This window comes from Pelophylax lessonae (genome assembly GCF_965119305.1).
Source record: "Pelophylax lessonae genome assembly, chromosome: 5".
In the NCBI taxonomy this organism is placed as follows: Eukaryota; Metazoa; Chordata; class Amphibia; order Anura; family Ranidae; genus Pelophylax; species Pelophylax lessonae.
The window spans coordinates 437968645-437996476 of record NC_138772.1 but is presented as its reverse complement, the minus strand read 5'-3'; the positions used below and the strand labels follow the sequence as shown (position 1 = coordinate 437996476).

Sequence of the window (27832 nt, the reverse complement as noted above, 5' to 3'; positions counted from 1 at the left end):
TATGTTCCTTTACTTTATTTAGAGAAGCAGACAAGCAGGCAAAGAGATAGGCCCCTCCCTAACTACAGCTCACAGGGTTGAGAGGTGATTGGCTGTCAGTGTTACTAAGCAGAGAGAGTGTTTATGATTTTAGTTTTGGCACTTATTAGTGTCTTAAAATCCTATATTATAACTGGGTCAGAATTGACCCTAACACCATAAACGTCTTAATTTTCACCACAGTATTTTATAATTTAGTGAAAAGGATTATTTTTCTATTACATTGTTTAAATAGAGGTTCCTGACAAAGTAAAAAAATCTTGATGCAATAAACAAATTTATGTGATACTTATAGACATTCTAAAATGAAAACGGGTCGGTTCTGACCCTAACATAAGAGGGTTAATCTGGTGGGGAATGTTGTATATACTAGCAAATATAGATACACTAACAAATTGAAGCCACTCTCCATCTAATAATAGACAGTTACAGCAACAGTTTTTTTTTTCTTTCTTGTGTGATAAAGGTTAAAGCCGATCATCGTAATCACCTCTTTCAGTGATAATAGGTTTGTTTTATCCCTGTAACTGCCACATTTGCTAGAGAGCTTTTTCTTTTGAAAAACAACAGACTTACTAGACGGATCACCAGATGAAAGAAAAAAAATGAAAGCCTGAATAAGAAAACAAATGCAGCTGTTACGGTGTAGTATAGTATATATTTTTCTGCAGCTGTTACATCTAAGAATTGGTAAGGTGCAACATAATAATTGTTTGTTTTGGGATTTAATACTGCTTTAGGCAAGGGGACAATAGTATAATGGCTAGAATAATATAATGGCTAAAACTTTCCAACCAATATGGTTTTCACGGACTGGGCTTCCTTAGGTCAGATTTCCTTCTTTTGCTGTGCCCTATAAACAGCTGAAATGTCTCTCACCTCTAGGAGCGTTTCTATATACCCATTCTGTGCGCATTTGGCGCAGAACATTTTTGAAGTAATCATAGTACATTATAGGATCAATTAATTCCCAGGAAAAAAAAATAGCTGCTGTTGATTAGGTTTTACCTTCCACTTTGTGTAAAAGTAAATAAGTGTTATGAGTGTTCACAATGGGCAACGTCGCCATATATATGGTCATTTACATTTTCAGTGTTAATGAATCAGCCACAGTGTGTGAGCAGTATTTTATTATACACACAATATAAGTCTCTAAAATAAAATCTCTTTCTTATATTTAATCATTTTTGAGCTATGATTTTGTATTGAAAATGTTGGGTTTGGCGTGTTTTACACAAACTGAGCTAAAAAGGCAATATTTGGTTAGTGTGGGTTTCAATGGGGAATCACTCATAGCCGCATCAGTGTGGAGGGAAGTGGGATATTCACCTAAACACTAAAGTGGCCCGATGATCATCACTATCCATTTCCATATATAGTTACCATTACATTGTGTGCATGGGAAAAATTATTAAAAAAATGTATATTATTAAAAAAATGTAAATTCCCCTTACCTTTAACATTTTTACTACCAAAATTAAAAGCTTTGAAGGGAAAATTAAATGTTTTTAATTTATTTTTAACTTTTATTTTTTTTATTAAAGGAATTTAACCTTGATGTTTGCAAGATAAATTAACTTTCTTCCCTATCTTAGTCATTTTTAACACTTTCAGGTTTCGGATCGCTTAGAGCAAATACATTTCACCTCTAGAAAAAAAAAAAAAATCATTATTATGAGAAAACGATAACTCATTTTAGAAATGTTCATTACAGTATACTCTTCTATTACCCAGCGCAGGTTGTCTGTGATATTTACAGTTTTAGATCTTGGTTAATTAAAATTAACTTGGCGACAAAAGCCAAATCTACTAATGAAGCAAGTGACCTTTTATTACCTGCAGTCCCTTGTTTTGATTGGGTGATTGACAGCTTGTGGTTTGGCTACTGTGTTGTATTTCAGCTGACAGGACTTTTCATTTTAACTCAATTTGCCTGCCTATCACGAGCTGGTGGCAGGCCAGACTCAAGTCACCCAGTTCTGCCTCAGCAGCTTGCTCTGTTTCTCATTAGTACACATTTATTCAGTGGAAATTGGAAGACAAATGCTTGAAGGCATCAAGCTAAGTATAGCAAATAGTGTTTTAAGGCTGACTATTTATAAGAACATTGAAATTTTTTATTTTTTTTAAAGTCTAGTCATTGGGAAACAAAAGCTTACAAACAAAAGCTTACTTAAAATAACAATTGCAAAATGATGCGTATTAAACCAGATAATGAAATTATCATGTAGCGATTTAAAGAGCTTAAATGATACCCTCTATTGGTTACATTTAAAAGTTATAATTGTAAAAAATGTAATCATTCATCATAGGATGTCACTCACATCAACAAAATGTTCCTGAATTTCAGACTATTTCTAAGAATTTTTTAAATTTATCCTTGAAAAATATTTTCTCTGGAAAGGCCTGTAAAAAAATTATTTGTAAATGCTTTATTTAGTTTCTAGCATGCACATTGGGCTTGATATACAGTACTAGGATAAAAAGCTAACTTGCCACACTGTCAGTCTGGGGCTACAGGGATGCCTGTATTTATTTAATTAAATCATGATGTACATTTTGCACCCCATGTAGGACTGTGTGTACACAAATTTACTAAACTCGGGCAAATATTGCCGTAGTGGTAACTGCTAATTTCCGAACAACCTCATTCACGTACAAGAGTAGTAAAGTTATGCTCGCAATAATATAATATATAATTATATATAGTTGCAATTTCGGGCAAGTCATTACAATCGACTTAAAAGGAAATAAACATTGTCACCTTATGTTAACCTAATTATTATCTAATTGCATCTATGTGTGTATAATAAGAAAAAAAATGCAAGTGTTTGGGGCCAATATAGCCACCCCTCATGCAAGAAACACAACTGTTGCATGACACCAGTGACTATGTTCAGGTGTGGCTCACCTAATCATTTTAAATATATATATTACATACTGTGTATATATATATTACATACTGTGTATATATATATATATATATATATATATATATATTATATACTGTGTCTATATATATATATATATACAGACACAGTATATAATATATATTTATATTTAGAGTTTTTATTATTATACAGGATTTATATAGCATATATGTATAGACAGAGAGATAGATAGATAGATAGATAGATAGATAGATAGATAGATAGATAGATAGATAGATAGATAGATAGATAGATAGATAGATAGATAGATAGATAGATAGATAGATAGATAGATAGATAGATAGATAGATAGATAGATAGATAGATAGATAGATAGTATATATTACCAAAAAATATTGTTGAAGTAATTTATAAGGCTCAGAATGTGCACATGATCATGCATATTTAAAAAACATAAAACTCTTCAATATACCTTTGAGATTAGGAAATAATGTAGTTTATAGTGAACACATATATTTGTAAATCACAGTTAAACATTGAAAAGATATTAAACAGAACTCACTGTTATTCATAATATAACAAACAGCTAACCTAAAAATATTGCCGCCGTCCAGCCAATATGCACACTGGTCCAGCCTTGCTATGTACATGTATATGTGTGTGCTAATGGGCCTTGTTTACTTCTATGTTTTTGGTAAATCAGTGGGAAGCTGTGCTCCTATCATGCACAAATTTAGCTGCATGCTTGTCCTAAAATGTGCAAAGAAAGAAAGAATAACTTCTAATGCAAATTAACTTATTTGAATGTAGGCTTCAATCAAATCAGTTAAGCAAAACAGTAATTCTTGGTCTTGTTTTATGTAAGCGAACCCCTTTATAAATTGAAAAAATCCTTTTTCTTTTTCTAAAATAATAGCCAACAGTTCTTTAGTATTTATTGCCAAGACATTTTAAAACACATTCTATTTCATATTCATATTTGGCCAGTCTTTAAGTAGACTATGCCCTGATTTTCACTGTATACGGTAAGTAAACCCAGTCACCCAAATCTCATATAAGCTTTAAAGGTTGTTAATCTTTTTGCTAAAATACACTGTGGGGACCCAGCATGTAAAAAATTCTGCACAGTTTTCAAATAGTGTCCAAAGTCTTATTGCCCTACCAATAGGCAATGGCCAACATCTAAAGCCTGTCACAAAAACTCCACTAAACTGATTAGCTGTGTTCTTCCCAAGTTCTGGAATATTCCAAGAGTTAGATGCTCACTCCCAGATTCACAAGAGTTAGCTTAGTCCCATAGTCCAAGCCTTCAGGCACAGTTTGCTCATCCTCATTTGCTACTGCTATAGGATAGGAAGAACATATTTCACATGCATGGGCTTAGAATGCAAAAACAAGCTTAGTCCTGTCATACTTGGAGTTTGTGATATTTAGAATGTCCCAGAACTTTGGCAAGATGAAGCTGATCACTTTGGTGAGAGTTTTTGTGGCAGGCTTTAGAGATATCAGTCATGGCCTACTGGTAAGCCGGTAAACCTAAGGACGTTATATGAAAACTGCACAGCATATTCTAACACACTGGGACCCCTAGATAGCATAGTGTGTTTTTGAGAAAAGGTGGACTTTAACATATTAATGTAAATAAAAGTCTGTTTCGATATTTTAAAATCTGCAGCTTCTATTAAAATAATACCTGTTAATACTACAAGGAAGGTTCTTGTTCAGACACTTCCTGTTATAGGTGACAGCGCTCTGTTCCTCTCTCCTAATTGTGCTCTTGAGTTGTCACTCTATCATAAGAATTTCTAATGGAAACTGCAATTGGATACTTCAGCAAACTTAACTCAAGCATGATCCAAAGTCACCATGAGAAAATCTGGCCTGAGAGCTGCAAAGAGGCTGCAAATTATTAGCAGCACTGAGATGCAACAAAGGGCGGAAAAATATATTTTAAGTAAAATAAAATAGGTAATTGTTTTTGATACACAGTGATTCAGCAAACTAAATTTTATTTAGTTAAAGCTTACACATTAACGTTAAAGTATATTTAAAGCCAGAACTCTTTTTTTTTTCATTTCGGAGGAGAGGGTTAAAGTTCATGTCAGTTTTTTTTTTTGCCATCTATGTCTTATTAGAGAGATTTCCTTTCACTTCCTGTCCTGTAGACTCAACAAGAAGTAAGAGAATATATTTTAAATGTGATAGAAATACCCCTTAGACAGTTGTCATGGGTATAACTGCCCCAATTGGAAGAGTTGCCCTCTATTCCTGTTCTGGTGGCAAATCAATATGTTGAATTTACCCTCACTTTCATTGTCAGTGACAATGGGGTCAGGACAATTACAGCAAATATGACCTAATGGGGTAACAGACCCCATTAGGAGGGGGAGGGTTAAAGTCCATGTCAGTTTTTTTTTCTTTTTTTTGCCATCTATGTTTTAATAAAGAGATTTCCTTTCATGTCCTGTCCTGTAGACTCAACAGGAAGTAAGAGAATATATTTCCTTTCACTTCCTGTCCTGTAGACTCAACAGGAAGTGGGAAAATATCTTGTAAATAAACAATGGAATGATATTTAGCGCTGAACAAACAAATCTACATAACCCTACTGTGATTGGCAGCTGAACAGTAAGGGACAATCACATAAAGCCTCTAACAAATGAAAAATAGAAAGTGCAGCGCAATCATATATAGAGTAAATTGTTAATAAATAAACGGCAATCATGTACGGAATAGACTGATGGTTAAAAAGTATAATAACCCATATTTTATTGATAATTTATACTTCATATGGGATATTACACTTTTTAATCATTAGTCTATTCCGTACATAATTGCCGTTTATTTATTAACAATTTACTCTATATATGATTGTGCTGCACTTCTTATTTTTCAATATCTTGTAAATGTAATAGAAATACCTCTTAGACAGTAGTCATGGGAATAACTGTTCCCATTGGAAGAGTTTCCCTCTATTCCTGTTCTGGTGGCTAATCAAAATTTTCATGTTACCCTCACTTTAATTTTCAGTGACAATGGGGGTCGGGACAATTACAGCAAATTGCCCTAATGGGGTAACAAACAGCACTAAAAAAGTGACAGAGGTTCTAACCCCTCACCACTCAATCCATATCTAAATAAGTTTTGCTTTTAGTTATTTTTGGAGTTTATTACTAGTTAATACAAGCACTCTCCTACCCCAATTTAATCTATAGCCCACATTCTGTCTAAAAAAATCACCAATAAGCATAAATGCTCAGGCAAGTAAAAAAAAAAAAAAAAGGCCCATAATCTCTTTTAGGTATTATTTTAAAGAGGTGTCTTTGAAATGCAACAAACAATTGTTTCAAACATTAATTTTTCTAAATAAAACTTTATGCGACTATAGTATATTCTAATCCTCCAAGACAGCACCTCAAGCAGACCTTTTTCGGCAGAATACCCCTAAAAATGATTTTAAACTGATTTTTTTCTGCTTTTATACACAGCGTACTCAATACAAACTCTACTTCTACCAATAAAACGAATGCAACATATCCCATATACAGTCCATTATTTTTGTTTGATCAATGAAATGTGTTGGATGGGGTGTCAGGGCTAAGGGTTATGTTCTTTTGCTGCCTTGCTATCCCTAGGTATTTTTAAAATTGCCTTGTTTGTTCGGCACTAGCGCAGAAACAGATGTTGCTGTACTGCAACAGGATAATTTACTGTACCTCATGGTGCAGAATGGAAGGCTTCCCAAGCTACCCAGCTGGTCTGTTAGTAGCACTTGCCTGTGTTTGCTGAACTATGAAAAGTGCAAGCAGAGGCTGCAGGTTTATTGTGATCCTTTTAAATGCACATTGTCTCACATTTTTTGCGGCGTACGTACAATGCCCTTTCTAGGGTTTTTTTTTTCCATTCTGTATTTTTTATTTTTTTTTTGCATTGGTTGACAGACCTAAATAAGTCCCTCTGTCCTTTGGTGATCATAATGTGACTCATTACTGTTGTCAGCTAATAATTATCGGCATGATTGCTCAAAGCTACAGCCAAGCTCGTCTTCCGCACATAACTGGTACTGGAAGGTGAAACAGATTTGTCATTTACGATCTGACTGCTAAGCCACACTTTGTGCTCTATTATTGTGATTAACTTCTGCATAAGATATGCGTACCCAATTGTCATCTGTGATACTGCGCTGGGCACAGGCTGCCACAATCCCTGGAAGCATGTCAACCAGTACGATGAGACCGCATTACCCCAGATATCAAATGCGAACCAGCTATTTTGCAGCAGTAGCTGGTTCATACATAAAAAACATACATATACCTCTTTTTCTTATTTCTTTTCTTTAAAGCCCCCACCGGATTCCTCGGGTAAATAGTGTTGCTGCATATGTCAGCTACCATTTCTAAACATAGACTCTGATTGCATTATCATCTTCATATTTTTAGTATGGTAGACAGCACAAAAGTGGAGGCTGGACCACTCATTTGTACCGTGTAAAGTTTTTTGTTGCCAGAGCGCTGCCAGTTGAAATTTATCGTGTCAGGTGCCTTGTGGCTATCCGCAGTAGAGGCCATATTCTGGAACCAGAGTCGTTCCCTGGCTTCGTCACCAACAAGCCGATTTGACTCTGCCTGATTATAGTAACGAAGGCAGTCCAAAAGAATATGCACAGACTCACTGTACGTCACATTGAATCACAGCGCTGGCCACACAAAGCTGACCGCAGCCTCATTTCTTTAGACAAATGCACGCTTAAGGAAAAACCTCCTGCAAGAAAGCATCCAAGGCCACTTTATTTGCTATGCATGCTGCAGCAGATTTAATTTTTACTGAAAGAGCATTTGTTATTATCTTTTTCAGATGCCTCCTGTATGTTGGGAATCTACTGTCTAACCTTTTGGTTAAAGGAGTGCAGAATGCTTTGTGAACATGTTGCTTTTATTTATTATCTTAAATCACCTCCCGCTCACTAGCTATTTTTTTGAGAAAATGGCTTTATTTGCTTGATACTGTTCTAAAAGCTCATTATTAGAAGAGATCAAGGCCCATTATGGCCCCAATATAAGCTGGTGGATGAAGAGTCAGATTTGATTACAAAAAGAGAGATGCGGATTTAGACAGCAGCTACATGCTGATATGCCTGCAATCACAATGATTTATGCAAATTATTCATACCGTTCCCATTGGGATTTCTCCTCAAACTGCCAGGATAAATTGCTGGAAATTACCCATAAAATCTGTCGTGCTAGGAGCAAAAGGTGAAGGCCACTGGGAACGCAAGGACATTCGGCTTCTAGATCAGTCTACAACATGCTGTTTGTGTGTGTAAATACATTTTTCCCATGCAAAAATAGTTCCTAGAAACAGGGGCACAACTACAAATATTTTGGTCCCATGGCAAAATGATTACAGGGTCTGGCAGCTTTCTAACATCCACATGCATCTTACTAACTGGCTTCAGGCAATACTGTAGTTCTGGCCAATATGCATTATATATATATATATATATATATATATATATATATATATATATATATATATATATATATATATATTATTTTCTACTTGGCTGTAGTACCATCTCATGCTTTTGGACCCCAGAGTGTTATGTTCATTTCCACTGCAATGACCTTGGAGTGGTTGCTTTGGGTGCAATTGGGAACTAAATAAATCCTAAAACAATACCAAGTAATGAAGCAAATCTGAAAAATTAAAGTGAAAATCTAACTAAGGCTAAACCTTCTCCCACCCCCATTCGAAGCCTATCCTATCTACCCTATGAAAGAAAAAGATGCCCATACTTATGTATTGTGAAGCCGATCTGGTCCAGTCACATGATCAGGTCCTTCAATGCAGGGGGGGGGCAGTTGAAAAATGGATGCCTCATAGGAAACCTATGAGTGATGTAACCGCACAGGCATTTGCAACTGTTGTCGTGATCTATCCTCTTCATTGAAGCCGCAGCTGGAGAGATCATGTGGCTGGACCATAGTGGCTTTGGAATAGGTAAGTATAAGTGTCTTTTCTTTCACATGGTAGATAGAATGGGCTTAGAATTTGGGTGGGAGTAGGTTTAGCCTTATTTAGATTTGACTGAACCTCCACTTTAAAGTATCATACCAAAAACAAAGTCAATCAATTCCCCACCCCCCCAAAATAAAATGACCTTAACTTGAGAATACTTCTTAACCTAAAGCTAAACTCTTGGAATGCATAAAAGACACACATTAATGCAGCTCCAAAAATATTTGTACATCATTAAATGTATTTTTTAATGCAAGCAGTGTAAATACCAGAATTTGACCTGGTATCAGCAAGTTGAAGTCTTTTTAGAGGAGGGCTGTTGTGCAAGTGGAGGAAGCAGTTCAAAAAGCCAACCAGTTCATGTGCTAACAAGTAGCTTGCTGATAGGTAGAGAAAGCAGAGTGACAGGGAGATGATCTCATCATTGTGCAATTTCTCCTTCCACTTCCCAGGCATGGGCTGGGGCAGGTCCAGGATGACCTTGGCTCAGAGGAAATGTGTTGGATGATGCTGGCTAAATTGGTGTAATATAGAGATCCCTCTAGTGGGTATTCTGCAAATATCTATATTTAATATAATAATAAAACTATGAAAAGCAGGCATGTAAAATATGAAAGTCACATTAATAATAATTCAGAATATGTGCTCAATAAAATACACAGTTTTTCCTTTAGTTATATCTTTATCCTTAAACTAAAAATAAAGTAAACTTCTCAAAACTTAAAACCCAACTTTGCTGGTAATTGGTAAACCACATGAATGCTGAGAATTGGTATCTGTGGTATGCCCCTTCCTTTTCACATAATTGAGCCCTGAGCAAAGCATTATGGGGAAGTAGGGGGCTTGTTATCCAGAGATACCAGAACTAGGAATTGGCCTAAAACAGTGGAGGCACAGTGCTAAGGGTTTAGCTACTGGATGGTGGCGAAGTGCTAAGGGTTTAGCTACTGGATGGTGGCTAGCACAAGGTTGTAGGTGCCTTTTATACATTTTTATGACAACTTTGCAATCTACAGAAAGAAATGCCTTTTTAACTTAAAGTGATAATAAAGTCTTATTTCCTCTTTTTGTTTAAAAATAACAAACATGTTATACTTAACCTGCCCTATGCAGTTGGTTTTGCACAGGGCAGCCCAGATCCTCCTCTTCTCGAGTCCCTCGCTGGCACTTCTGGCTCCTCCCTCCTGCTAAGTGCCCTTACAAAAAGCAGCTTGCTGGGGGGGGCACCCAATCCGAGGCGCTGCTCTGTGTGTCCATTTGGACACAGTGCTGCGGCTTGGTCCATCTCCTCTCTTTCTTCATTGGCTCATTGACTTTGATTGACAGCAGCGGGAGTCAGTGGATTGAAATGGGGCTCAGGTAAGAATTAGGGGGGCTTAGGGGGACTGTTGCACACAGAAGGTTTTTTTTTTAATCTTAATGCATAGAATGCCTTAAAAAAAAAAACCTTCTGCCTTTAGAACTACTTAAAAATCTATCAAATGTACTAAGTTTTTGTTCTTCCTAGAGTTCTCCTTTAAATTACTCCAAGCTAGATAAATATTATTTTTTTATCATTTCAGGAGCTGTCAGTGTCAAAGCCACTGACTGCAATTATTGTATATTTATTGTAACATATAAGAGGTAATTGGAGACTTTTTTGGATTTTAATGTTTGCTGTGTATTAAAATTGTACTTTCTGTGCCAAACATGCACTTATGTTAATGAGTCCACTGGAGTTGTCTAGGCAATAGCAATAGATTCCTCAAGTAAATCATAACTATATCACAGTTCTGCTTTTCCTTTTTTCCAGGTAGTGCTATCAACGAGTCACTGCGCTTGTGCTCTGCATCCATGAACATACGGGTGGTCCAGGAGGATTTTCAGCTGGAACTTGAGGATGACCAGACAGTGAGTCTCAGGAAAGGTGACTTTGTGGCCCTTTATCCTCCAGCTGTGCACAGAGACCCTGAGGTTTTTGAAGATCCCGAGGTAAAAATTCCTACTGATCTTGTCATCATTCTCTTGGCACAGCGTAGTTTCTGTGCATTCGTTTTGCTAATGCTAGTCTTTCTTCTGGAAGTAATAAGCCTACTTTCCATCACAGCTTTTTGTATCGTAGGCCCTGCAGGTGAAAGGCCTTGTGGCTTAAAGGAAAAGAAAAAAAAAGTGATGAAATAGAATGCTGGTCCTTTCAAGAGAAATGACAGTTGCACATTGAATAACAGAAACTTGAGGCTAAATTTCTGCTGTCTGTGCCACTAGATCATTTTATAGCTTTAGAAGTAATGGGTGGTGTCCTAAACTGTAAATAATGACCAACATTTATGTGCCCTCAAAACATCCAAAATCCTTTCAAAGTATTAACCATTGCTAGTTATTTTTTTACAGATGATTTAGAGAAATCATTTAAATATTCCTATGGTGATTGGGGAAAAGGTATCTGATGGTAAATCATGAAAGTATGATATTTCATATTATGAAATTAAATTTAAAATTATGAAATTAAAATATAATATATTTCGAGAGCTTTTACAAGTACAGACAATAATGTTAGATATGGATTGTGTGTTATATATTGTCATAATAATAGTTTACATGGAGCTTTGTAGACACTGTTGAGTATCTTGTTGGACTGAGTAAGAGTCTTATTGAAAAGCTTTGGATTGTTGGACACTTTAAGCAGCACACACCTAGCATACGGTAGTGGTAATGTCAGTACTGTATTTTCTGGCGTAAAAGACTACTTTTGAACCTCAAAAAAATCCCCAAAAATGGGGGGTCGTCTTATACGCCGAGTATAATATCTCTAAGGTAACCTAAGTATAAGTATTACCGGTAGATGTAATCTCTCAAGACGCTGGCTGTGTGGGAATCCCGTACCGGTATACCGTATATACCGTAGTTTCGGCTACATACAGTATACTGCACTGAGCCAATCAGGGAGAGCGATGTATTCTATTATTGAATGCAAAGCCTGCTCGGATTGGCGGAGTAACATCAGCCCGCCTCTCTGACTCTGCCAATCTGAGCAGGCTTTGCATTCAATAATAGAATACATCGCTCACTGTGATTGACTCAGCGCGGTATACTGTATGTAGCCGAAGCTATGGTACATACGGTATACCGGTACAGGATTCCCACACAGCAAGCGTCTTGAGATTACATCTACTTGTAATACTTAGGGTACCTTGGATATTTTATGAGAGATTACATGTATTCCAGTACTTGGGGTAGCTTGGAGATCTATGAGAAATCTGATGTTTTTCAATGGTGTTGCCTTGCTTTGGAAGGGGGGTAGTCTTATACGGCGAGTATAGCCCAAAACCTATGTTTTAACTTGAAAATTAGGGGGGTCGTCTTATACGCCGGAAAATACGGTAGTTATGAAAACATTTTGGACATTGTTGCTAATTGTCCTTTTTTCACAGGGCATTCCCCCTTTTTTTAAAATTGCTCTATATCCACCCTTGTTCCACAGAATGTCCTTCCAGTCAGAGGGCATTACTAAGTCATCATTACAGGCAGCGTATGAGGCTAACCAACATTTTCTGTCCGTCCTATAGCTGCAAAGTGTCCTGCAAAGTGTGTATTTTTTTCTGGAAGTGTATGAAACCATGTATTTTATGGGATAGTAGTCAGGATCCTTCATTTTAAACCTTAAAATAAGAACAAAAAACTTATTTAAAACTACCTATATAAAAAAGACAATGACCGAGAAATCTTGGCTTAAATTGGCCGCGGCCATTTTATTGCTGGTTAAAAATATAAATAAATAATAAATTCAAATATTTTATTAAAAACATTCCAGACAACCTAGCCATTACAGCTCAGGCTGCATCAACAAATAAACAACTTTTTCTTTCAAAAGACAACTCCCACACATTTCACAACACCACTGGTCCCCCTTTGCATAGTTGCAAAGTTGACCTTCCACATAACAAACAGCTGCAACATAAGGGGAGGGGGGGTTGGGGTACTCAAAGCTTGAAATGTTCTGAGGTGAATGAGTCCCTCAGGTAATGTAACCTCCTTATATAGCCTCCTGAAATCTTCTAGAAATTTCCTAAAACACCTTTCCAGTCATTAAACCTATCACCTGTCAGAATGCGTAACTCCACCCATACTAAGCTATCTCCAGGCAGGTTCCCTGAAGTAAATCTCTATGTGCCATTTACCCGCCTAAATTCTGACTAAAAACTAATTTTTATGCCCTGCAACTTATCCCATGAGGAAAAGGGGGCATATAAAATGCCCCTTTTCCTTTCATTCTTAAGTATCTGAGATTCATGTGGCTGATCGCAGCCTCACATCTAGTTTATACTATGTGAACTAATCCATTATTGTTATATAGCAGGGGTTCTCAACCAGGGTTCTGTGGAACTCTAGGGTTCCTCCTGAGATTGCTAGGAGTTCCTTGAGAAATGGGCAATTTCTGCCTCTCAGATAAGTTCCCAATGAACCCATTGTTCCTTTTAGCTATCTGTAAGGGGGTAATTCTTCCCAATGATGACAAGAGTAAGGAGCATTCTTCCCGCCTACTGTCACACTAATGTGTCATGGGTTGTAGATTTTACATTTTTAGAAGGGGTTCCCCGAGACCAGAAATTTTTTTTAAGGGTTCCTCTGTGTTGAAAAGGTTGAGAAAGGCTGTTATATAGTTACATAGTTACCAGTTAGTCTGGTTGAAAAAAGACACAAGTCCATCTAGTTCAATCAACTACGATCAAAGAATAACTCCAGATTTATCCAAATAAAGTTATATACTGAACATATGCAAATTATTGTCTTAATTATGTTTAAATCTTTTGAAATATTATTGTACCTGCTGAAATTTGCCCAATACCTCATTATACCTGTACCATTGAATTGCATGGCAAAACTGATAAGTGGAATAATTAGTTATCAGATTACGAATCATGGCTGTTCTTTGTAGAGATAAAGGAAAGGTACCTAGTAACTGCACCATGTCTAGTACATCATATTTAATTATTGGTTCTGCAGAACATATATTTGCTATGTGCACATCAACAACTTGTGGACAAAGAAAAAAAAATGTCTGTAGGAAACCAATGGATGCCACATTTTATCTGTTTTTGTGTGACTTAGACCTACCTGCAGTGACAAACACATGAGAAAGAGAAGCAGTGCCACTACAACAGGAGTTGTAGAGATTACAGATGCAGTTAGGTTTCTTTTCTTGAGGGACCCACAGAGCCTATCAAGTCTATCCAAGTCTCCATGCGTTACCACTGATTTAGGCATGTGTGTAGTTAAGTTGCTTCTCCTGGAAGAAAGGGACCTACATTGCAAGATAGAGGGGAAGTAGAGGGATAGAGGGGTTAGGTGAGAAGGAGACATTATACAGGATTGGTCTTATAGGTACAGGAGCTAAAAACATATGACATAACTTAGCTGCAGGGATTTGAAATGTTTGGAGTCTGGATCCATTGGTACTGAAGCTCAACAGCTTTGGCTCATATCTTGCTGAAGATCCCAGGTGTGTCCATCTACAGTACACCATTAGGATCAAACAGGCACAGTGAATTCTACATTTTTCTTTATCTCAGGCATTTTTAGAACCATGTGGCCCCAAAAAAACGTAAGTGTATTCACACAAAGATGCTTGGTGTTTCCTCTATTGTTGTTTTCCCCCACTAATTGATATACTGTAGTGGTTCCTAGAGTCCTTCTTTACCACTGTTTCTAAATACTATTTTGTGACTTAATACCGCTTGTCCTATTCATATGTTGCTCATAGGACTAAAGATTGTTCTTGAAAACAAAGTGAATGTTCATATCTCTCAGTAAATAGGGTGATGCTGCAATTATTTTTAATACCCATTAGTGTACACAGAAAAAAGTGTATTTCTGTGTACATAACTCATACCTCCCAACTTTCTGAGATAGGAACGGGGAACACCTATTAGCAAAAGTATGCAGGCATAGGAAACAAAAAATTATTGATTAAACCCACAAGTGCTTTTTTACCACTACTATTCCTTTATATTGGCTTTAGAAATTTACAAATGCAGCCATTTAGAATTTGGATGAAAGGTTTAATACTGGGAAACACTTGTTGATAGAATTTGTGCATTTTCTATATGTAGCACCCTACAAGGTAGGTGCTAGGTAAAGTATAATGGGCCTTGTCTGCTTATCAGCAGGGCCATGATGTTCAGCTGGTCTTTCATGGTTCCCAGGTGTGGCTGTTGAGACTGGGGAGTCTCCCCACTGAGCTCAATGGGGGCTCTCATTGGACAGTGGAGGAAACCCAGCCAATGGCTCACCCTGGCTTGTATCTAAAAGGCAGATTCTGCCGCACAGCATTCTGGGAGTGGGTATAAGTTTGAGGGGAGCACATGACGCAGCGTCTTTGGCGGGAAGCAGAGTGCCAGGAGGGAGGGTACGGCTGTCTTTCCTCCTGTCAAGAAGAATCGGGTGTCCCAGGCGGCTTGCCTGAGGGGACGGAGGGCTGAGCTGAGATGCAGAGAGGGGACGGTGTGCCTAGGACCAGCGGAGCTAAGAGGGGTCGAGTTTTAGGAAAGCATTCCCAGTCGTGAGTACTGCAAACTGCCTCTGGGGGTCTGCCTAGTGAGAGATGACCACTCCGGAGAAGGTCAGAGGGATCCGGGAGCTAGCTAGCTGGTGCAGGAGCAGAGTAAAGGGGGTGCCAGTGAGTGGGCCCTGAAGTATTCAGTGTACAGTGGAAGTATACAGTGGAAGTGTACAGCATGCAGTGTACAGTTTTGAGAGTTGCAGCAGCAGCAGTGTTAAAAAGGCTGCCTCAGTCAGGGAGGACTGGAGGGAGCAGTGTCAGAGACTTTTGAGCTAACCAGAGCATCAGAAGTCAGTCTTCAGTACAGCCAAGGACTTTTGAGCTAACCATAGTGTCAGAAGTTAAGTTTCAATACAGTTCAAGCGCCAGCAAGCGTTGGTTGGCATCCAGCCGGCGTCAAGTCAGCGCTGGAAGGCATTTTTCTCAAGTTGTCCCAATTTGTACCTAGTTGAGCCAGAGGAGTATCCCACTCATTCCCTTCTCCCATCCCCATATAAATTAACAAAACAAACCAAAGATGCCGGACTGCTCTTTGACTCAGATCTCACACTTGGGCAATCAGCTTAAATGTGCTGTTGGTGTTCCCAGTGACCATGGCAGACCCATATCAGGCCCAATGCCTGGAAATATTGCTATATATACATCTATTTAGATCAGACCAAAATGAGGGACAAATGAGGAGGAAAGAGGGACAGAGGGACTTTGTTCTGACTGAGAGACAGCCCCTCAAAATCAGGGACAGTTGGGAGCTATGCATAACTGAATGATTGAAGTGAAGCTACAACTTATTCTCTAAGCTTAGTGAAAATGCAGTTTGCAAAGTGAACATACACTTTGATAATTAAACTGTTTTATCCCTTTAGTAAATCAACCCCAGTTAGTGAGTTAGATGAGAGTTATTATTTGGCCACAACAAGCTCTGAAGTAGGACATATTTGTATACATAATTTTATATAATATGTGGGTATATAAAATATTATCCATATTTGAACATGAAAAATATTATCCATGTTGTTTGGGTGGAAAGAAATTCAGTGCATAGTCAACCTTTTTTCTTTTCACCTGTAGTGAATTAAATTAAATGTGTTGCACATGTGGAGCCAGAAAAACCCATCCAATGCCTCTCTATTGTATACATAACACCATTAACCACTTCAGCTCCGGAAGATATACCCCCTAATGACCAGGCCATTTTTTTGCGATATGGCACTGCGTTACTTTAACTGACAATTGCGCGGTCTTGCAACGCTATACCCAAATACATTTTATCTCCTTTTTTTCCCACAAATAAAGCTTTCTTTTGGTGTTATTTGATCACCTCTGAGATTTTTATTTTCTGTTTTATAAACAAAAAAGCCTGACAATTTAAAAAAACAAAAAAAACAATACTTTTTACTTTCTGCTATAAGAGCCCATTCACACTGCCGCGACTTGTGAGGCAACTTGTGTGCCCTCAAGTCGCCCCAGGTCGCTTGAGTTAGCAAAAGCAATGTTAATCAATGAGTGCCGTCTTAATTGGCACTACCGAAGTCGCTCCGACTTCTGAAAAGGGTCCTGTACTACTTTGAGGCGACTTGTGATCCGACTTGTCCCATAGACTTCAATGGGATTCACCTCCTTATCTTATTTGAAGCGACTTGTGATCCGACTTGTGATCCGACTTTCAATTAAAATGGTCCTGAAAAAGAAAAAAAGATCATTTTTCTTATAATTATTAATAGCGCAGGGTAGTGGCTTCTCTCCACCTTGCCTTTTTTTTTGCTGGCATTTATCGGGCATTTTTTGGGCGTCTTTGGAGGCATGCCCAAAAAATGCCCGATAAATGCAGGCAAAAAAAAAGGCAAGGTGTTGAGAAGCCACTACCCTGCTCTATTAATAATTATAAGAAAAATTATCTTTTTTTTTCTGGTTCTGGACATGCCTCCAAAGACGCCCAAAAAATGCCCGATAAATGCCAGCAAAAAAAAAGGCAAGGTGGAGAGAAGCCACTACCCTGCTCTATTAATAATTATAAGAAATGTTTTCTTTTTTTTCTGGTTATGGACATGCTACAGAGCTGAAACTTCACAGGTACACTTTTTAGACCCCCCCCAGACACTAATCCAAAGAAATCTCATTTTTTTTTTTTTCAATAATTTTTTCAATAATTGGCTCTCTATCAAAAACGACAATTTTTAAGAACTTTTTTTTGTGTGATTGAGCATGACCCAAAACCATCATATTCTGATTGGCAAAATACAAAGTCGTACAAAGTCGTCTATCATACAAGTCGCGCTGAATACGCGCAAAGTCGCCCTGAAGTCGCGCTAACAAGTCGCCCCTTATGAGGCGACTTAGAGGTCGCGGCAGTGTGAACCGGCTCTAAAACATAGCTAATCAACAAAATTTAAAAAATCTAATTTTTTCATCAGTTTAGGCCAATATGTATTCTGCTACATATTTTTTTATTAAAAAAATCCCAATAAGTGTATATTGATTTGCGCAAAAGCATCTACAAACTATGGGACATATTTATGGAATTTTTATTTATTTTTTACTAGAAATGCCAGTGATCAGCAACTTATAGTGGGACTGCGATATTGCTGCAGACAAATTGGACACTAACTGACACTTCTGACACTTTTTTGGGAACCAGTGACATTAATACAGTGATCCATACAAAAAATTTGCACCGTGATTGTACTAATGACACTGGCTGGAAAGGGGTTAACATTAGGGGTGATTAACCTCTTTACGACAGCCCGCCACAGATGTACTGCGACAGGCAGCCGCTCCTGTACAAACCACCGTCACTGTATGTCGGTCGCGAGCAGGCTAGGGGGGGAGCGCGTGATGGTGCGCTCCCGCCCCCGCCCCCACTCATCAGCAGGGAAGCCGATGCAGCGGGCAGGTGGCTCCCATTGCCGCCTGACACCCGCGATCGTTCCCCGCTGAGAGAGAACGGTCGGCTGTTGTAAACACCATTGACTGTTCTTCTCCCTGGAATGATCATAGAGCCTTCTATATAGGAACACAGGTCTCTATGGTCATTTCACAAGCCACGCCCCCCCCACAGTTAGAAACACTCCCCTAGCCTTACATTTAACCCCTTGATCACCCACAATGTTAACCCCTTCCCTGCCAGTGTCATTATTACAGTAACATTGCATATTTTTAGCACTGATTACTATAGTAATGTCACTGGTCCCCCCAAAAGTGTCAAAAAATGTCAATCAGGGGTCCGATCTGTCCCCACAATGTCGCAGTCCCGCAAAAAATCACAGATCGCCGCCATTACTAATAAAAAAAAGAAAAACAATAAAAATGACCTAAATCTTTCCCATAGTTAGTAGACTCAATAACATTTGCAAAAACCAATCAGAATAGGCTTATTGCGATTTTTTTTACCAAAAATATGTAGCAGAAAACAAATTGGCCTAAAATATGAAAAAAATTAGATTTTTACATTTTTTTGGCATATAGCAGAATGTGAAAAATATTGATTTTTTTTTTTAGAATTGTTGCATTTTTTTGTTTATAGAGCAAAAACTAAAAATTGCACAGGTGATCAAATACCACCAAAAGAAAGCTCTATTTGTGGGGAAAAAAGGACATAAATTCCGTTTGGGTACAGTGTCGCACGATTGCGCAATTGTCAGTTAAATTAACGCAGTGCCAAGTTGAAAAAAGTGGCCTGGTCATTAAGGGGGCAAAGCCTTCCGGTCCTAAAGTGGTTAAAGGATTAACTGTGTGGCTAGTTGGTGTTTTCTTACTGTGGGGGAGGTACTTTAACTAGGGGAAGGCATGGATCTATATTCCTGCCTTTCAGGAACACAGGATCGATGCCTTCTCTACTGACAGAACGACAATCTGCCTTGTTTACATAGGCACACTGCAGTTCTGCCTGTAAACCAAACGATCAGAGGGTGCCGGCGGACATCGAGTCTGCATTACCTGCTGATCGGCTCTAGCTGTGCACAACCATAGCGAGAGTGAGCTGTCGGCAGCGCACAAGCCCGCCCACAACCCAGAAGTGCGGGGTCACGTATATATATATGGGGCTCTGGCGCACAGCGGCCACCCTGTTGAAGCTATAGGGTGGTCGTAAAGTTGTTAAATTAAACATTTCCTAAGAAATGGGGACTACAATGGCTGACCTTTTGGGAATTTTAATTGCTTGGCTGTCATGCCGACCCTCTGACTTCACGACTCTTTTATTTTCTGTCTCAGAACAAGTATGCACAGTGGGAAATTCAGAATAAAGTCTTTCTTTCTTTCTTCTTAAATTCAATTAAAGTTCTTTCTTGTTCGGCGTGAACATTGGGGCCAGAGGATTGGCATGGCAGCTAGCATTTTTAAAAGCATGTCAGCAATGGCAACCTCCAGGTTTTTCTTGGGAAAGGATCCCTTTATTAGGCTTTGGCTAGCCTAAAAACTTGCATGACAATAGCGATGATGTCATCTTATATTGCATAAGATGTCCTCACAGCAGCTTTCTCTAAATCCTGTAAGTGTATCCAGATTAATGCGGTTCTGTGTTCATGACACATTCAATACACCTTCAAATTTATTTTAAAAAAAATGTACCTATGCGGTGTAATTACCTTTATATGACTTGGTATTGGCCTTTGGCCTCTTTCAGTTCCTGTGCAGCAGAACTCATCCTGAGAATGAAAGGAGAAGCAGAAGGAGCCTATCAGTTATGTGAAAAGAGCATACTGATGGAGGTGGAGAGAAGAAATTGAGTGAACTAGTCTACCGCTTCTCCTTGCACTGTCCAGTCACAGGCTGGGAAAGGGACAAGACTTTTAAGTGTTGCTTAACTGCAACAGAGGAAAAAATAGGTCTCCTGCCCTGCCTTACAAGGCTATTCTGTGTGCGCCAGAGGTCTGTCAGTATCAGGACTGGATGTACAGGAAAATAAATAATTTGGCAGATAAAACAGCGTTCATATATATTATTTTATTTATTACAAGTGGTTATATAGTGCTATTTTATCTGTGTATGTAGCTGTTTGCCTGGAGTTCAGCTTTAACATATAGTAAGTTAAAATAACAGTTTAGATTTCACTTATATAAAAAATACATAACTGACAATAATAACAAATTGGCAACAAATCAACCTCCTGCTGTGCATATGAACACTGTACTACACTAGGTGATTAAACTTTGGATTCAGTCAATTCTGAAACAAATGTAAGAAAGACGCTTATCAAGATTCATACATCTGTCACTACGACTTTGCTGTTTCTTATGTTTGCTGCAATTTATTTTTTTCTGATAAAAATAAAATCATACGTACAGAACAAATCTTAAGAGCGCGTACGGAGCAACATTCTTTATGGTCACTGAGAATGTTCATGGACATTTTATTCACATTTCTATGGACACCTTTCAGGGAGACAAACTACAAGATTTTGGGAAATGTTCTACAGTAATAGGCAGATTACATAACCATCTGCTATCATCTTTCATTGTGTTCTTACTGGTTCTGTGAAACAGTGATGAAATTGGCACGATATTTACTGACATCTGATAGTGGAAGGAGGGGGAGGAATGTGTAACACATAACTGACCACTCATCAAACTGCTCTCTGATTGGTTGGAGAGAGTGGTTGGCTCTGAACAGAAACCTGAATTAGGTCAAGGAAATGCATGCTCAGATTTTTTTTCCTTATTTAAAAGAAAATATAATATTATTTTTCAAACCAATGTTCCCTATGTTAATTAGAGAATATTCAAATAGCGATCTGCCTTTGAAGCAAGTCTTTCACTAAAATGCAATTACAGTGCTGTAGAGCAAAATGAATCAATGTAAAAATGTTTTTACATTTTAAATCCTTACTGCCATTGATGAGTGATCAGCAGTGGAAAAAAGGGGCTTTGGGATAAATATGTGATGACATGTTGATCGCTGTTCAGTCCAGGAGTACTTACTTTGTAAATGCAGATGAACTCACCAAGTGCAGTTGCTCCAGAGCTTAGCAAAGAGGTGAATTCCATCATCCAATCATGTGCAAGCAAAAACGCAGCTTTTTTAAATTTTCCTTGCATGTGACTGGATATTCTTTGCAAAGTGAATTGTCACCGTTCATGTAAGCCTAGACTGACATGATGCCCTCCAGGACATATGTTGGTGATGGCCTACACTCACAGGAAGTGGGCTGGATGACCCTGAGCATCACTCAACCAGGTAAACGACTGGTACTGGATCACAGAGCAGTGTATGTGTAATCTTCATAAGCACTGGACTCGTTTATAATTATTATTTACATTTTACATATTTCCCCCTGCAGTGCCTTGTGACTAGCTTGTTGTGGTGCCATTCATCTTTAACCACTTGCCGACTGCTCACAGTATATTTACTGCGGCAGTCAGCCCCTCACAGGCAGAGCGACGTAGTACTACGTCGCTAGCCTGTGAGGCTCTGGGGAGCGAGCGCACGCTGCCGGAGGTGCGCTCCCGCTCCCGCGCGGTCACGGTCCCCCGGGGAAGTGACTCTGGGCGATCGTCGGTGGAGAGGGAGAAAGGCAGGCGGCTGATGTAAACAAGCCACCTGTCATTCTCCCCTGTGTAGAAACAGTGATTATACGGTTCTACTATGTAGGACCGTTGATCACTGTTCCTACACCTCAAGCCACAGCCAATCACAGTTAGAATAACACCCCTAGGGACACACACCACCCCTCCCTCTAAAAAAAAGTTAACCCCTTCACTGCCAGTGTAATTTTTACAGTAACAGTGCATATTTATAGCACTGATTACTGTAGAAATGTCACTGGTAATCCCAAAAGTGTCAAAAATGTCAGTCAAGGGTCCGATCTGTCCGCCACAATGTCGCAGTACCGCAAAAAAAATTGCAGATCGCCGCCATTACGCGTTAAAAAAAAAACAACAAAAATGACAAAAATCTTTCCCTTTGTTAGTAAACGCGATGACTTTTGCGCAAACAAATCAAAATACGCGTTTTGTGATTTTTTTTACCAAACATATGTAGCATAAAACAAATTGGCCGAAAATGTTAAAAAATTTTGATTTTTACATTTTTTTGGGGAATTTCATATAAAAAAAATGTGAAAAATATTGTTATTTTTGCAAAATTGTCGCTCTTTTTTTGTTTATAGCGCATGATCAAAAAATCGCACAGGTGATCAAATACCACCAAAAGAAAGCTCTGTTTGTGGGGAAAAAAGGACGTCAAATTTGTTTAGGTACAGTGTCGCACGACCGCGCAATTGTCCGTTAAAGTCACGCAGTGCCGAATCGCAAAATAGGGCCTGGTCAGGAAGGGGGTAAAATCTTCCGGGGCTTAAGTGATTAAAATGTTACATATTTCCCCCTGCAGTGCCTTGTGACTAGCTTGTTGAGGTGCCATTCATCGTTAATGGCTCCCCAAAGCACTAGGGCAATGCAGTTCCAATGCACATGTGTTGCAGTACACGACAAAGCACAGTAACATATATTGGGGTGTATGGTGCTCTTTATTTACAAAAAATGGTGCATGTCCATTATTTTGGACCTTTTGGTGCATTGCCAGGACATTCATTTGAATGGACTGCCTTAGGGGTAAATTTACCAAAGGCAAATAGACTGTGCAATTTGCAAGTGCAGTTGCACTCAGCAAGTACATTTGCTCCAGAGCAGGGATCCTGAAACGATGGCCCTCTAGCTGTTGCAGAATTACACATCCCATGAGGCATTGAAAAACTCTGATATTCACAGATATGACTAGGCATGATGGGAATTGTAGTTCCTGAACAACTGGAGGGCCATAGTTTGAAGACCCCTGCTCCAGAGCTTAGTCAAAACAGTGATGCTTCACTTTGCAAAGAATATCCGATCACATGCAAGGAAAATGTAACAAAGCAGCATTTTTTATTGCACATGATTGGATGATGGAATTCAGCAGAGCTTCACCTCTTTGCTAAGCTCTGGAGCAACTGCACTTGGTGAGTGCATCTGCACTTACAAAGTGCACAGTCTACTTGCCTTAAGTAATTCAACCCCGTAATGTAGTACTAAAGCCTCCACTAAATACAAAATTATTGACAAACTATCCACTTCACATGTACTGATTTTTAAAAAAAAATTTCCAGCAATCACTAACATTTTCTATATTATTGCTGGTGCAGACTCCAGCTTCTTTTGTATGGCCTTGAAAACTTCCACATCTCTATGAGACTACATGTTCCATCATTCATAGTGCATGATGCACATGTGCACCTGGTTTGACTTTATTCATGCAATTCATGTGGGCTGCCTGTGCACAGACAGTGTTTGCACATACGTTGTGAGCACACATACAAAGTTTGCTCTGGCAGGACCATGCAAGTAAAGGTGTCACCCTAACACCGGAAATCGCTGTCAGATTGCAGGATACCCCTCTCCCCCCACCATGGAGATTCTTAAAATTCTTTCTGCTAGTGGTTTGCTTGCCTGTTTTTTTTGCCTGAAATATCATAGAAAAAATGGCCACCATCGAGTTCTCGCACACATCTCTCACTTTTTTAATGAACAAAACTAGAAAGATTTAAAGATGTATATTTTTGCAGGTAAATAGTGTGTTTGCTAAGGAAGGTAACCTGCAGGGTATCATAATGGGGACAATGGGTACCTAAATATCTAATTGGGAACACTGAAAGAGCAAAGCACTGCATCTTTAAAAAGGTCCAAATTCTTTGCAAGATTTGACCCATATGTAAATTAATTTGTTTGTTCCTTTGACTTACTTATCACATTGTAAATGTTGGGACTTTTCATTCATTTTAGAAGCACCCTGACTTGACTTGAGAGAAATGAGAAGGTGGCTTTAATAGGACCAAGAAAGATAGAAGAAAAGGAAATTTGGACTTTATTGGCACCGGTATTAAAAATGTATATTTTTATTGAAAAAATCACAAGAAAACATTTAAAACAAAGACAGAAAAGAAGTATACAGAATAATAAACATACAATTTACATACAATAAAATCAGGCGGCAAAGCCTCAAAACCGTGTGCAAATGAAATCGCACAGCCTATTGGGTAATTATAATTGTAACAACAATCACATATATCACAGGGTAACCTGTATTCATGAGGCGGCCATAGAGAGGGATGGTAACCGTCTCTGAAGGTCGTCTGTACAATGTGAATGGACAGATGTTGAGTTAAATCCCAGTTGCCCTACATGTTTCCGCTTAACATAGTAAGCTTCCTCTGGAGCACGTGGTGTAAGCAAAGATCTGAAAGGAGGTTCAGGTGATAAAACTTTTTAATAAGCTGAGCCTGATAGGCTACAAAGAATAACGAGGGGGTCGGTACGTTATGGTTGGAGCAAACTGCCTAATACATACGCCAAGAATAACATGGAGATAGGATCATGGACACCCTGTTATGGACACCCGGTAAAGAAATATAATAGAGGCCAGTTGGCGGTATCCCCATCCGGGGGGGGGGGTGTATGTGTGGTCGTTGGACCTGGAGCAAATCTGTGCCTAACACACCAGGGTCTCAGGCATATGAGGTGTACCCACCTCGCCTTCCTCTGCTTGGATTTGAAGGCCGTGGGGTCTTCTTCCATTTGGCCCCTCTATTATATTTCTTTACCGGGTGTCCATGACAAGGTGTCCATGATCCTATCAGGACCTATGGTATATGACGTACTAATCTCCATGTTATTCTTGGCGTATGTATTAGGCAGTTTGCTCCAACCACAACGTACCGACCCCCTCGTTATTCTTTGTAGCCCATCAGGCTCAGCTTATTAAAAAGTTTTATCACCTGAACCTCCTTTCAGATGTTTGCTTACACCACGTGCTCCAGAGGAAGCTTACTATGTTAAGCGAAACATGTAGGGCAACTGGGATTTAACTCAACATCTGTCCATTCACATTGTACAGACGACCTTCAGAGACGGTTACCATCCCTCTCTATGGCCGCCTCATGAATACAGGTTACCCTGTGATATATGTGATTGTTGTTACAATTATAATTACCCAATAGGCTGTGCGATTTCATTTGCACACGGTTTTGAGGCTTTGCCGCCTGATTTTATTGTATGTAAATTGTATGTTTATTATTCTGTATACTTCTTTTCTGTCTTTGTTTTAAATGTTTTCTTGTGATTTTTTCAATAAAAATATACATTTTTAATACCGGTGCCAATAAAGTCCAAATTTCCTTTTCTTCTATCTTCCAATTCCATTATCAAGGATGTGGCACCCATAACTATCTCTTCTTGCGCCTAGGTATCCTGCGACCTAGGAGCGCATATACAAACTATTTGATATTAATAGGACCAAGGTTCAAAGTTATTGGTATGGATTTACTAAAGGAGTAGAGTCTGTTCAGCTAGCAAAGTAATTGTTCACTGAAGTTAGTAAATACGACTTCAGTCATTCAATTATGTACATGTTAAAATAAGTTTGCTTTTTTTTCCGCTGCCAATGATTAGGTTGGGATATATAGAGAGAGAGAGAGTGAGGAAGTGTAGGATGGGCCTAGGTATTTTGAGGATCACGTTAAAGAAGAACTACATTGCCAAAATAAATGTAAATGTCAGGGACTTTGGCTTCCCTTTGAGCATAGCTGCCCCCAATGGGAGCAAGGGAGGAGGTGCATCCTTCAAGTAAGGTGTATATTGATAATAAAAAAGTGTGGGACACTTGTTTTCTCTAATGGAGAACTGTTAAACATTGAAAGTTGGGTGTCCATCCTTGTTCCTATTGAAGAGATTCTGCATTGCAAAGAGCCTAAATTAGGCAACCACGTGTGACTTATCCTTAATAGAAAGGACTGAAGCTGAGATGACTATATCATATCTGTCCTTCCTAGGGTTTGTGAAATATGACTCAAGAAATATAGGCCAGGATAAAGAGTTGAGAGATTGGTTTATGGGGCTTCCCAGTGCCAGCTTACTGCTTGTAAGTGCTGGTTCACATACTCACGGGGGGTCACTTGGGACAATCAGTCCTTGTGTCTGAAGTAATTACCTGGGATGGTAGAACCTTCTTTGTGTCCCTGGAGGAGGATGGTGACAGGAATGTGGCCCCTGTGCAAGTAAATGGCTCCCAGGGTATGGGCCTTATGAAGTTTCTGACCCAATGGTACTGGAATAAGAGAAAACACATTGCTAGTTTCAATGAGCAGCAGATGTGGAGGTACCTCTTACAGGGGAAAGAAGCCCCCCTAAAAAATGAGTCTGTATCAAATGCCATTAAAAAGGATTCTATCTTAAAGGTTCTCCAGTTACACGCATATTAAAGATACAGTATTTTCTTCTGTTATTTTAAGATGCACAGATCTGTTTTTGCTCCTAATCATATCTGCTCCCATAATTAACCAGGATTTACTTTATAATGTTCTCATTACCTACAGTCACTGCACATTGAGTGAGAAGACAACATTGACACGTCTAATCCTATAAACAGTCAGTATGATCATCACTGTCTCAGACTTCACACCCTACTGTTACTGAAAAGTTGAACAACCAATGTGACATGAAAAGATGAATGAATCTTGCAACATCTGAAGCATTATACCTTATTTCAACAAGTTTAAAAAAAGAGGGTATGCCCTAAGGGGTTGGGACTTTTCAGGCACTCACAATGAAGAAAAGAGTAGTATAAAAATGTAATTTTATTGTGCAAAAATCATTAGCTAAGTAAACAAAAAGGTAACATGACAAACAGTTCCAACATAAAAAACACAGCACAGATACACAAATTACAGGAAAGCAGCATTAGAGTACCCAACACGTTTCAAAGCTAGGATGCGCTTCTTCTTCAGGGGTAAATTACTAAATGCTGCAGATATTGTTCTACAATGAGATGATACAGAATCATATTAGTATCTACATTTCACACAATATATAAGCAGTATCATATTAAATTGAAACTCACATCATCTGTGATTGTGTTAAAGTTCCTGTTTGCTGAATTATAAAATCACAATCTAGTTGGTGTTTTGTTGTGGACTAACCTTTTTCTATTTCAACAAGTTGGGAAATACCTCTTCCAATTTTTGTTGCCGGTGCCATTTCCCGTACAACCTGATACTTCATTATGGGATGAATGAATGGCAAAAGCAAACTGTAGAATGCACATACATTTCAGAAATTATTTTTGCCCTGAGGTACAAAAAGCTAGATAAGTCTAGACCCCACTACGAATGTTCTTTATATTGACCATAGGGGCTTAGGGAAGTGGTTTACTAAATGAGTGATATTCATTCTTGGTGAAGTGGACATGTGACATTCACTTGTGCCAAAGTTACATTTTTTTTTTAATTGCCTTGCACATATTTGGGTTTTTTCATAAATGACAGGTTTACTTTACTATCATTATAAATCTCACCTTTGGAGTCTGTATCAAATGCCATCAAAAAGGA

General features: G+C 38.6%; 1 protein-coding gene across 1 annotated transcript in view; it reads left to right on the top strand.

The window, feature by feature from the left end:
- Positions 1-27832, top strand: part of CYP7B1 (cytochrome P450 family 7 subfamily B member 1) — a 350457-nt gene that overhangs the window by 309452 nt on the left and 13173 nt on the right. The window contains exon 5 of the mRNA XM_082259746.1: positions 10741-10919. Coding sequence (XP_082115872.1) covers positions 10741-10919 — 179 coding nt within the window. The remainder of the gene's footprint in view (positions 1-10740; positions 10920-27832) is intronic.